General features: G+C 54.4%; 2 protein-coding genes across 9 annotated transcripts in view; one reads left to right on the forward strand and one right to left on the reverse strand.

Annotated features, from left to right (window-relative positions):
- Positions 1-3,659, reverse strand: part of ATF5 (activating transcription factor 5) — an 8,003-nt gene extending 4,344 nt beyond the window's left edge. Inside the window, exons 1-3 of the mRNA XM_011966065.1 lie at positions 3,281-3,659; positions 1,655-1,951; positions 3-199 (exon numbers count right to left, since the gene is read on the reverse strand). Coding sequence (XP_011821455.1) covers positions 3-199; positions 1,655-1,832 — 375 coding nt within the window. The 5' untranslated portion in view covers positions 1,833-1,951; positions 3,281-3,659. The remainder of the gene's footprint in view (positions 1-2; positions 200-1,654; positions 1,952-3,280) is intronic.
- NUP62 (nucleoporin 62kDa) overlaps positions 2,636-12,759 on the forward strand; it is a 25,592-nt gene continuing 15,468 nt past the window's right edge. For 3 of the 8 annotated variants that reach the window (XM_011965998.1, XM_011965997.1, XM_011965994.1), the window contains exon 1: positions 2,636-3,355. The gene's annotated coding sequence lies outside the window, so the exon portion shown is untranslated. Of the gene's footprint in view, positions 3,356-4,811; positions 4,910-12,759 lie in introns of all 8 variants that reach the window. The other 5 variants (XM_011965999.1, XM_011965996.1, XM_011966000.1 and 2 more) reach the window with 4 other exon arrangements.

Here is a 12,759-nt window from a genome sequence, read left to right on the forward strand (position 1 = left end):
GAGGGTGGCGAGAGGAGCGGGGCATCTAGGAAGAAGTCTTCCATCTGTTCCAGCTCCTTCTTGAGGAGGGCGGCCATCGCTTCCAGGTCGGGTGGGGTTGGGGAAGGTTGGGGGAGGGTGCCTGGGGGGAAAGGGGGCTCCAGAGGGAGGAGAGCTGTGAAATCAACTCGCTCGGTCATCCAGTCAGAGAAGCCATCACCTGGGATGAAAGTGGGGAGGGACACAAAATCTCCTGAGTTGCTGGTCTTCTGCCTAGTTGGGTGCTCACTCACATCTCATTCAGGCGCATCTGTTCCATTCATTCAGTAAAACAACTAACCAGTGAATCATCAAACCAGTCAACAAACCAATAAACCAGTGAAGAAACCAATAAACCAGTCAACCAACCAACCATCAACCATCTAACCACGCAGTCAACCAAGCAATCAACCAACTAACAAACCACTCAACCAACCAACCAACCGACGAATCAACCAACCAACCAACCCGTCAACCAATCAACCAAGGAATCAGCCAACCAACCAAATAAACCAGTCAACCAATCAATCAACCCATTAATCAACCAATGAACCAGTTGACCAAAAACCAACAAATTAGCCAATGAGAGAATCAGTCTTAACCTATAAGAGGGTCCAGGGGAAAAAAAAATTAAAAAATAAAAAAAGATATTAAAAAAAGACAGAACCAGCCAACCAACCAGTGACTCAACCAACAGTCAATTAAGCATTTCTTCAACCATTCCAACATCTCCTTTACTGAGTACTCTGTATCTGTGGTGTCTGTATTTACTCTGTTCTTAAAAGGCAAACTAGATCACATTACACACATACATACACCTTGTTTCATCTTTACGCATTAATTACTGAAAACCCACGATGTGCCAAGCATTTGGGATACAGTAATGAATAAAATGATTCCTGCCTCCTGAGGGCTTCTGCATATGCAGTTCCCTCCAACTAAAATGCTCTTCCCTTGGATGTTTTCCTGGCTCATTCCTTTCCTTTCCTTTTCTAATTTTTTTTATTTTAAGGGATAAGGTTTCACTCTGTTGCCCAGGCTGCAGTGCAGTGGCATCATCTTGGCTCACTGCAGCCTAGGCCTCCCAGGCTCAAGCGATCCTCCCACCTCAGGCTCCTAAGTAGCTGGGACTACAGGCATGCTCCACCATGCCTGGCTAATTTTTTTTTTTTTTTTTTTCCCTATAGATATGAGGTCTTGCTATGTTGCCCAGGTCCTGAACTCCTGGACTAAAGCAATTCTCCCTCCTCAGCCTCCCACAGTGCTGGGATTACAGGCCACCATGCCTGGCTTCCTTCCCATCCTTTATGCCTCCGTCAACATGTTACCTACTTGCAGGTCTTCTGGCTACCCACTCTGAATTAGGTCCCCTTTGTCATTTTGTAGCTCAGCTGCTAGGTGTTTCTGACTTATTCCAATACACTCTCATTTAATTTGCCTCTGGTCTACTCTCCACAGTGTGAGCTGCTGGAGGGCACAGACCATGTTCTTCTTGTTCCCAGCTGTATCCTCAGCACCTAAAACAGTGCCTGGCACATTGTAGGCACTCAACATTTAATGAATACATGGATGAGTTCTTCCTCCCCCATCTTCCCCTGCCCTCCACTCCCCTGCTCCACCTTCCACCTGCCCTTACCTGCCAGGGGCTCTCCCCCCACTGGAAGCCCGCCCTCCAGGGCTCCCCCAAGGACCTCATAGGGAGCCACGGGGGCAGGGGCAGGGGGGAGTTTCCCATAGTCTACGAGCCATCCCAGCCCGCTAGCTGGGAGCAGGGTCCTGTCCAGCTCCAGCCCCAGGGTGGCCAGGAGTGACATGGCTGTAGCACAGGTGCAGGGCACTGATGGCAACAGGAGCGGCTGCACCAGCAGCTGGGACGAGGCTCTGGAGGATGCTCAGCTGGACGAAGACAGGCACCAAGGCGAAAGTGGAAGACCTACACGTGTGAGACAAGAGTGGGTGGGGTCGTGGGGTCAGGAAAGCCTCATCCACCGGCAAAAATCATGGGGAAGCCAAGCCACACCCCCAGGCACGTCCACGGGGCTCCTCCTTCCCCCTTCCAACCACAGTTTATAACTAAGCCTCAGCCTCTCCGAATTCTAAATTTGCCCTTTCTTTACCCAAATCTGAGCCCCACCCACTCCCAAGGGAATTTCTTTAGGTCCTAAGGTAGGACCGATGCCCCACCCTTTCCCCCAATACAGAAACCTAAGGGTCTCCCAGGGGAATTACCTTAGGCCCCTCCCATCCACCTCAGAATATTCCGCTTCATGGAAAAACTCAATTCCAGGGACATTTTCTTCCAGCCACGCCCCTCGCCCTAAAATATTTCCTTTTGGCCCCACTGCCTTCCTAGCTTCCATCCCAAACCAGTGCCCAGGGGAACTGCCCCAGGCCCCAGCCCTTCAGCAATGTTATCCACTCAAATCCCACTCCTCGCTTTGCCACTGCCCCTCCAAGCCCCGCCCCTCATTGTTTATTTAGCCCCGCCCCCCTCCGATTCCCCAGAGGCCCCGCCTCTTTGTCCCATCGAAGCCCCACCCCTCAACTAAAGGTTGCCTTAGCCCCGCCCCTTCTCACAATGGGCTCACGAAATCCCACCCATCGTGACGACAGTGGTTCTAGCCCCACCCACTTAGAAGGCTGCCTCTAAGCCCCGCCTTCTCCCCTGTCAATCTAAGTCAGTCCCCGCCTCAGCAGGCGCCTGGTTTAAAAGGAAGGAAGTTGGGCTGTGAGCCAGAGCAACGTGGAGCAGGGAGGGTGGAGGAGGGTAGAGGGGGCAGGCAGAGAACGGCCACCCGAACGCCAGCCGTCCACACGCGGCTTTGCGCTGAGGGCCAAAGCGCATGCTACGTCAGCCGAGCTGTCCAATTGCTTTACACCTCCGCCTTCTTGGGAATCAGTGCGCATGTGCGGACACTCAGGGGCCGCCGCTCATTCATTACGGGGCACTGGTAGGCTACTGCGCAGGAACAACCAAGCACGCACAGAATCGTTTAGAAAAAGACCACACCCTTCTTTGGAGTGCGCAGGCGCAGCCACACGCCGGCTGACAAACATCGAGTCTCTAGAACTCTCGCACCCGGCTCCGGGCCCAGTGCGCATGCGCAGCCGCGCGCCTTCGCCCCAGCGTACCTCTTCTGCGCCTGCGCGACCGTGATTCCCCGCTCGCAGCTCCCCTCCCCCCAGGACTCCCTAAAGAGGGCCACGAGCTGCGAAAGGGCGGGAAAGGCGGTTGGAGAGGGAGAGGTAAGCGGTTACTCACTCCATGGCTGCAGCAAGGAGAGGCGGCGGCGGCCTCGGCTGAAGAAAGAAGGTGGGAGCGGAGAGCGCAGGCGTGGTGAGCGCGGTGACGGGCTGGGGGCACAAAGGGGTCCAGGCTACAGAGCCATGGCCGGGGCTACGCAGGCGGAGGCGGAGAACGCTGTAGTTAGAAGAGACCGTGATCTGAGGACGGGGAATGAGGCGGCCCCGGGGACTGGGGACAGATATATTCCAGGTGGCGCAGCATGGCCCGCCCGGATCCTTCCGCGCCCCGCCCTCGCGGGGCCCCAACTGGGTGGCAGCCCGGTCCCCTCCTCCTGGGGATCAGGGGATCCGACCTCTTCCTTCCCAGTCCTAGGGTCCAGGCCCCTCCTCCCTTTTGAGCCGGGGATCCAGCCCTCTCCTCGTAGCTCCGGGGTCTGGTTTCCTCCTAAACTCTGGTTTCTTTTTCTGCCTGTGAGGTCTGGGCCTGCTTCCTCCTGTGATTTTGTGGATCCAGCCTCATTCTCTTCCCGGAGACCTGCACCATTTAATTTCTGTTTCCCTTTCCCTGCTTGCAGAATTTCCTGCCAGCCACACTTTTCATGTTTTCATCCCCCAACTGCTGACCCCGAGAAACCCTCGTGGGTTAGAGTCCAGCGTGAGTCACAGCACTCTCCCAAACACAGACCTACCAGGATGGCCTCGGGCAAATAGCTTAAGTTCTCTTGTTTCATTTCCCTATCCGTAAAATAAGAAAAATCAGCTCTCCTGGTGGGTTTATGAAACTCAAGACGGTGTCTGGCAAGCCTTATGCACAGAGTTCAACTCATACGTTCCTGTTCAATTTTTGTGTGTGTGTGTGTGTGAGATGAAGTCTCTCGGTCTCTGTCGCCCAGGCTGGAGTGCAGTGGCGCGATCTCAGCTCACTGCAAACTCCGCCGAGTTCACACCATTCTCCTGCCTCAGCCTCCCGAGTAGCTAGGATTACAGGCGCCCGCCACCACGCCCGGCTAGTTTTTTGTATTTTTAGTAGAGACGGGGTTTCACCTTGTTAGGCAGGATGGTCTCGATCTCCTGACTTCGTGATCGGCCCGCCTCGGCCTCCCAAAGTGCTGGGCTTACAGGCGTGAGCCACCGCGCCCGGCCTCAACATATTTTATTGGGGCCCAGTCTCACTTCTTCCTTCCCCCTTGCAAGAGCCGCAGACGTTGGACTGTCTAACTCTTGCTGTCGTTCTTCTGTCTCCCTCATTCCTCTGAAGTGTCTGTTTCCGGCCATCCTCATCTTCCTTTCCAAATAATGGGTGCCCAGGCCCCATCCCCTGACAGGGATTCAGACATCGAGGCCCCAGCTGCGTCCTTTTCTCCATCCCTTGCCCTTGGCTTCCTTTCAAACAGTCTTTAGATTCCACGGGATAGGAACTATCTCCCAACCCTGCCAAAAATGGAAGATTTCCGTTTCCCTTTAGTCAGAGGGTAGCCATCTTGCCCCTTCTCATGCACAGGGCCCTCCACCAGCCGAGGTGGATGTCGGTCTTTTCTCTCTTGCAGAAACCCACCTTGTCCCATCCACGTCGGGACATCCCAGCTGGAGTTCAACCTTCATCCCTTCTGTGGCAGTTAGGAGACTGAATCAAGGTCCAGAGAAGGTGGAGAAATCCTGGTATTGAGCGTTTTACACAAGCTTCTTTCTCCTCCCTTGTTGCGGGCAGGAAGCCCTTCTTGGGATCTGACCACCTTCCCTTAGAGCACTTATTGTCCACTTTGCCAGCTTTTGAGCAGCTGCCCTATATTTCCTTGAGCCTGTAGGGGTTGTATTATCACTGAGACAGTATACAGTTGTTCCCTAATGTCCTTTCTGCTCCTTCTGGATGCCTTCAGGATGCCACGTCATATTTAGGCAGCTAAGAGCGTAAACTGAGCTTGTCCCATCCGTGGGCCCACATGTGGCCCAGAATAGCTTTGAATGCAGCCTAATACAAATTCGTAAACTTTCCTAAACCATACAAATTTTTTGCGAGTGTTTTTTTTTTTTCTTTTGAGCTCATCAACTATCATTAGTGTTATTTTATGTGTGGCCTAAGACAGTTCTTGCGATGTAGCCCCAGGAAGCCAAATTTTATACATCCTTGGCATAGACTCTGGAGCCAGATTTATGAGTTCAAAACCTGACTGCACCCCTCTTATTAGCTGTGTGACCCTAGCCATTTCCCTTCCCGGTGTCTCGGTTTCCCCTGTGGTACAAGGTGGTGTTAAGAGTACCTGCCTCTGGGCCAGGCACGGTGGCTTACGCCTGTAATCCCACCACCCTGGGAGGCTGAAGTGGGCAGATTGCTTGAGCTCAGGAGTTCAAGACCAGCCTGGGCAACATGGTGAAACCCCGTCTCTACCGAAAATACAAAAAAATAGCTGGGTGTGGTGGTTTGTGCCTGTGGTCCCAGCTACTTGTGAGGCTAAGGCAGGAGGATCACTTGAACCCTGGGGTGGGGCGGAGGTTGCAGTAAGCGGAGATTGTGCCACCACACTCCAGCCTGGGTGACAGAGTGAGACCCTGTCTCAAAAAAAAAAAAAAAACCTGCTTACCTCATAGGGCTGATTAAATGAGTTAATCCACGTCGAGCAGTTAGACTAGTGCCTGGGACACAGTAGGTGCTGCATAAAAGTGGTTATTGTTACTGCTATAATTAAGGTGGATGTGTTCTCATTCCATTGCTGTGCAGTAAGTCCAACTTCCTTCCACTTCTCAGTATAGGTTTTTGAGCAAAAGCAGATGGAATTAAGGGCAGACTGTTGGACAGACTGCCAGTGGTAAGGACGCAGAGACGTGCCCTACCCCAGCCCCCCACCGGCAGAATCTTCTCCTAAGAAGACCTTCTAGATTGTACTTGGGAACTGGGTTTGGTTTGGTTTGGTTTTGAGACAGAGTCTTGCTCTGTCACTCAGGCTGGAGTACAGTGGTATGATCTCGGCTCATTACAACCTCCGCTTTCTGGATTCAAGCAATTCTCCTGCTTTAGCCTCCCGAGTAGCTGGGATTACAGGCGCCCGTCACCCCGCCCGGCTAATTTTTGTATTTTTAGTAGAGACGGGGTTTTGCCAGTTTGGCCAAGCTGGTCTTGAACTCCTGACTTCAGGTGACCCCCTCCCCTTCCTTGGCCTCCCAAAGTGCTGGGATTTACAGGCGTGAGCCACCACACCCGGCCTTAAGCAAGACCTACCTGGTTTTTTTGAGGTTTTGTTTGTTTGTTTGTTTTGAGACAGAGTCTCGCTTTGTTGCCCAGGCTGGAGTGCACTGGCACCATCTCAGCTCACTGCAACCACCGCCTCCCAGGTTCAAGCCATTCTCCTGCCTCAGGCTTCCAAGTAGCTGGGACTACAGGTGCCCACCACCACGTCCGGCTAATTTTTGTATTTTTTGTAGAGACGGGGTTTCCCCATGTTGGTCAGGCCGGTCTTAAACTTCTGACCTCGTGATCTGCCCGCCTCAGCCTCCCAAAGTGCTGGGATTACAGGCATGAGCCACTGCGCCCAGCCTAAATAAAATTTTTTATTTTGGAATAATTTTAGATTGACTCGACAGAAAAGTTGCAAAGATAACAGGGAGAATTTCTGTATGCCCCTCACTTGGTTTTTCCCATTAACATCTTACATTACTTTGCTGCATTTGTCACAACCAAGGCAACATCAGTATGTTACCATTGACCAGATGCCATTCTTGACGCTGACCACACTTGATTCTGATTTTGGTAGTTGTTCCCTAATGTCCTTTCTGCTCCTTCTGGATGCCTTCAGGATGCCACGTCATATTTAGGCATCACGGCTCCGCAGCCTTCTCTGGCTTGTGACTGGCTTTAGACTTTCCTTGTCCTTCGTGACCCTGACCGTTTGGAAAAATGCTGGTTGGGTATTTTATGGAATGTGCTTCCATTTGGTTTTGTCTCATACTTAGACTGGTATTGCAGGATATTGAGAGGTTGGCCAGGTAGGATACTTTATTTTTATTTTTTTAAGTAGAGATGGGGGCAGGGTCTCACTCTGTTGCCCAGGCTGGTCTTGAATTCCTGGTTCCTGAGCTCAAGCGATCCTCCTGCCTCACTCTTCCAAAGTGTTAGGATTACAAGCCTGAGCCACTGTGCCTGGGATTTTTTGTTTTTGTTTTGTTGTGGGTTTTTTTTTTTAGGGTTTTTTTGGTTTTTTGAGACAGAGTTTCACTCTTGTTGCCCAGGCTGGAGTGCAATGGTGCCATCTTGGCTCACCGCAACCTCTGCCTCCTGGGTTCAAGAGATTTTCCTGCCTCAGCCTCCCGAGTAGCTAGGATTACAGGCATGCATCACCACACATGGCTAATTTTGTATTTTTAGTAGAGACGGGGTTTCTCCATGTTGGTCAAGCTGGTCTCAAACTCCTGACCTCAGATGATTTGCCCGCCTCGGCCTCCCAAAGTGCTGGGATTACAGGCGTGAGCCACCGCGCATGGCCCAGCCTGGGTAATTTTTAATAACTTGGTCAGTAGGAGAATTGCATTGCTGGCTACGTGCAGTTTATGCTGGCTGCAGAGGTGCCTGGGCAGGGACTCTGCTTCCCCTCCCCACCCCCGCCCCCATCTCAACCCTTTTGCTGTCTCTCTCTAGCTATTGGGTCCCACCCACTTCAGCCCAGCCAGACTAAGCAGCTGGACTCAGGCTGAGTGGGTGCCAGTTGGCACCCTGAACTCTCCAGCCCCTCCCAGCCTGTTCTAGTTCACAGTGGGTCATCAGTGGTTGCCTGCGCCCCTCCTCCCTAGACCTTCGAACCCTGAGTCCCCCCATGTGCACGTTGCTGACCCAGGCTTATGGCTCCTTCAGGACTCATGTCCTGGCCTCCCCCAGCCTGGAGCTCCCCTTCAACTCCTGAGCTGCGGCTTCAAGCAAGGGTGGGGCTGCTGGGGACTCTTTTTCGGTGCGGAGGGGCCAGGCTTGGGGAGTGAGGCGGTGGTTGCAGGCAGATTGCATCAGCCCTGGCTGTTTGATGGGGAGGGGGAGTTGGGGGATTCTCTGGGGACCCCAGCACACCTGGCAACCGCTCCTGGTTAGCAGAGCCTTGGATAAGGGAGAACTCCAGCCCAGCATGAGTAGGGGGGGCATGGAGAGGGAGGGAGATCAGCCACCGGTGTAGGACCCTGAGAATCTGGGACTCGGTGCCAAGAAGGGCCCTCAGGTCACAGAGGCTTGTTAGCGGGAGACAAGACTGAGGTCCCGAGAGGTAAGGGAGGTTGTGAAAATCACGCTGCCAGTTAGATGGGACCTCAGCCTCCACCATGCTGCACAGTTTCCAGGGCCCCAGGGCCCATGGTGTAGCCTCTGGGAGGCCTCCAAGCCCCGACCCTCACCTCAGGCCTGCTGCTGCTCACGACTGCCAAACACTATTGATTCCCGCCTGCACCATGCCATCACCCTGCTATTGCCGCAACCCCTCAGTGCTTTCCCAATCAGGGTGGCCCTGGCATGATGGAAAAGGCTCCGAGTTTTGCATCAGACAGACCTGGGTTCTGGTCCTGAGCCCAGCACTCAGTTGTAGACTGGAGTGCAGACAGGGCCCTCATCTGCCTGAGCCTCGGCTGCCTTCTGCAATGTGGGTCAGAGCATGGGCCCTGGCGCCACCCTGCTGGGTTCACACCCCAACTCCACCAGTTCTGTGACCCTCAGCAAGTGGCAGCCTCTCTGTGACTCAGTTTCCCCTCCGTAAAATGGGGATGAGATGGTCCATTGCAGCCAGTGGTTTTGAGGATTAAATGTGTAAATGTGCGTAAAATACCTAGAGTGGGGCCTAGCATACGGGAAGTGCCCTGTGAGCGACAGTTTCTGCTCGGGTCCGGTGCCGGAGCGCTGTGGAGATGATGTCGGTGAAACCAGCGCCTGCTGGAGCCCAGGTCTCTGCCTGATTCTCCTCTGTTCCCGCCACGCCTGCTTCTGCTTTCAGATCCGCCTTGCACAGATGTCTGCCTACGTGACTGCTCCCCCGAACACTTCGAGGGCAAAGTCAGGGCCCTCCTCATTCCCAGAATCGTTCCCCACAACCCCCCGCCCTGTGTTGCTATTTCTGTAGGCATCAATACATTTTCTAATGAGTTGCTCAGCACAGAGGCCAACGAATGTGATACTGAGGTCCCTGAGAGGAGCCAGGGAGGGTAACTGGGTCACGCAGGCCAGGGGTGCCGGGGTTGAAGGTGGGCGTCCTGGCAAACAAGGACAGGTAGGCCAAGGCCAGCTCAGTTGGGGAGAGGATGACGTGGGGGCTGGGAGACAGCACAGGCTGCCACGTGGCCCACAGTCCTCCAGAGCCCCTTCCCTCCCTTGCGCCACTCTTGTCCCTTCAGTAGAAGCAGTCACAGCTCTTACGCAAAAAAAAAGGACACAGCAAACTGATAACAGCTGACACCAGTGTCTTAGAGCCCAGGATGCTGTCACTTATCGCTTAGTGGCCTCGGACAAGACACTGCACTCCCAACCTGTGATCACCTCATCAGTAAAACGGGCACAATCGTAGAACTACCTCGGGGCAGTGTGGAGGGGCGGGGGGTTGACGGGAAGAGGCCTGGACCGGTGAACTGCTGACCACCTCGGGCCCATGTCAGGCCCAGAGGGAGGGGTGGCCCCCAGAAGCTCCTGGGCCCCTGAAAGGCACCGGGGCCGCAGCAACACTGGCAGCGCTCACTGCTGGTGCTGAGCTGCTGGTTTCACAGGAGAAGCTAGAAATCCAGATTTTTTTTTTCTGTGACATCCAAGTTTTAAAGGTAGGCAAGTAATTCAGAAAAACCTGGAAAACCCCAGCAAACCACAAGTGTGGACAGGACTCAGGCCGCTGGCCCTCTGTGACTTCCCCTCCCCACAGCTGTCATCCTCTGCCCGTAGCAGAGGGCAAAAGGAAACCCAGCCCTCATTCTAAGAGTCTCCGAGGACTGGGGCTAGACCCCTCTGTGCTGGACTTTAGAAGCAGTGAGACAGAGCAGGGCCTCGTTCCAACACAGCCCTGTCCCATGTGAAGTAGAGGAGGACAGTGTTTCTTGGGAGCAGAGGAGGCGGTCTAGAGAATCCTTCCTGAGGGTCAGGATGCCTGCTGGAAGCGGGGCTAGTGTCTTACTCTCTTCCTAGCCGGCCGTCCACGCCCCCAGCCAGAGGCCAGCAGGAGCACATTACTCATTGCCGCAGGAAGACTGTCCCCTACAGGGACCCGCAGGGCACCTCAATAAGGAGGCGTTTCGACTAACTTTAGGAGTTGGACTGTCAGGGGCAAGCCCATCATGTGGATCTATTTGACCTAGAGCCCGGAGAAGCAAAGGGAGCCAGTGCCGGGGTTAGTTGAGAAACAGCCAGCAGCTCTGAGCCAGGAGGTGTTTGGTCATTTCTGTGGTTTGGACATGGTGTTGTCTGTGTTGAGGCGTGATTCAGGAGTGGGCTTGTCTCGGTCCCTCGTGGTCGTGGTGGCCTGGCCTGGGGTTGGTGTTCTGGAAAGTTTGTCCAGCAAGAGAGCACCAGGGCCCTGCTGTTGGGGCTGCTTTCTCGCAGCAAATGCGCTCATCCTGCCAAGATGGAAGGCTGAGCCGCCACCGCTGCGTCTAGAGGAGCCTGCTCCTGCATTCGGTTGGCCCAGGACGTGTGGTTCCTACAGGGTCACTAGGGCACAGAGGAGAGTACCCGGGCTTGAGCCCAGCCAGCACTCATAGGATGGATGGTCATGGTAGGAGCTGCAGCGAGAGAGGCGGAGGCGGGGAGCCACAGTGGGAAGGCCTCACGGTACCCCCTAGGTGCCCCCTCAACGGGCACGGGCGTACCCCCCATGGAGAGTTTTGAGGTCAGTGGCCATCAGAGCGCCAGGCCTTCGCCCAGTTTGATACAGACTCCTTTGCCCTCTTCCTGACCTACCACAGAGCAGGAATGGATGGGGGTTGGTGAGCAGCGGACGCCCCTCTCTTCCCTGCAGGAGCCTCAGGCCCTCATCTGCAGCTGGGGCGGGCGGATCATCCTGAATTGGATTTGAGAGTGAAGCCCAGGCTGGTCTGGAAGGTCATGGAGGTGGCCCAGAAAGTCTCTGGAGAATGGGAAGGGGGACTGGATGAGTCAGGGGATGGTGGTGGTGGTGGCTGCAGTGGGGAGCGAGGCTCGGTGTGGTTAGGAGCTCAGCTGTGGGGCCAGACGCCTGGGCCAGCCCTTACTGGCTATGGGACTTGATGCAGGTGATTTCAGTCCTCTCACCTTTTTCAGTTTGCTCATTTATAAGTGGGAACCATGATAGTTTCCCCTCACCACATTGCCGGGGAAAGTTAAGAGAGTGAGAAATGCCACGAAATATGGGTGTGGAGATGGCCGCCGAGACGGGAAAGTTCTGTATTTTGTTCCAGTTCTGAAAATGAAAGCCACCCTGCCCCCATCCTCTGGCTGCCTTCACCTGGTTCCCAGAGAAACCTCCATAGCAACCGTCTCCACCACAGCCCAGCCTGGGCCCTTCCCGCCTTCCCCCACCAACAGCTGTCCGCGGGGAAGCTGATGTTGACAAGAGGAGGGGCTGCGGAGGGGGCACAGGTGTGCGGTGTGCGCCGTTCCTCCCCCGCCACACACGCCTGTCTGCTGCTCTCAGAGTCCCTCAGCCCTCATGCCTCAGTCCCTCTCCAGGCCTTGGTGTCCTGTGCCTGCACCACCGACCAGAGCGTTTCAGCTCTAGGCTCTTCCCCAGCCTGTTCTCAACCAGCATTACCGGCCACCCCAAGGAGGGCATGGGCCTACCCTTAGAAACTCTGCCCAAGCCATTGCCCTCGGGCTAAAGTCAGCTTTGAGCCTGATGTCTGTCTGCCTCCACAGCCTCACTGTGGCCTCTCAACCCCTTCCCAGCGCCCCCTGGTTGGTTGGTTGAGTGGCTTTATTGAGATACTGTATAATCCATATGCGTTTATCAAAGTGTCCAACTTAGTGGCTTTAGTACACTGACAGAGTTGTGCAGCCATCACCACAATTTTAGAACATTTTCATCACACTAAAAAGAAACTCCTGGGCCGGGTGCGGTGGCACACGCCTGTAATCCCAGCACTTTGGGAGGCCGAGGTGGGCGGATCTCGAGGTCAAGAGATTGAGACCATCCTGGCCAACATGGTGAAACCCCGTCTCTACTAAAAATACAAAAGTTAGCTGGGTGTGCTGGCATGTGCCTGTAATCCCAGCTACTTGGGAGGCTGAGGCAGGAGAATAACTTGAAACCGGGAGGCGGAGGTTGCAATAAGCTGAGATCGTGCCACTGCACTCCAGCCTGGTGACAGAGCGAGATTCTGTCTCAGGAAAAAAAAAAAAAAGCCAGCGTGGTGGCACACACCTGTAATCCCAGCTATTAGGGAGGCTGAGGTGGGAGGCCCACTGGAACCCGGGAGGTCAAGGCTGTGGGCTGTGATTGCCACCACTGCACTTCAGCCTGGGAGACAGAGTGAGACCCTGTCTTAGAAAAAAAAAAAATTTAATGCAGTTAGGTAGAGGGG

This window comes from Mandrillus leucophaeus, unplaced genomic scaffold (assembly GCF_000951045.1).
Source record: "Mandrillus leucophaeus isolate KB7577 unplaced genomic scaffold, Mleu.le_1.0 Scaffold74, whole genome shotgun sequence".
Classification (NCBI taxonomy): Eukaryota; Metazoa; Chordata; class Mammalia; order Primates; family Cercopithecidae; genus Mandrillus; species Mandrillus leucophaeus.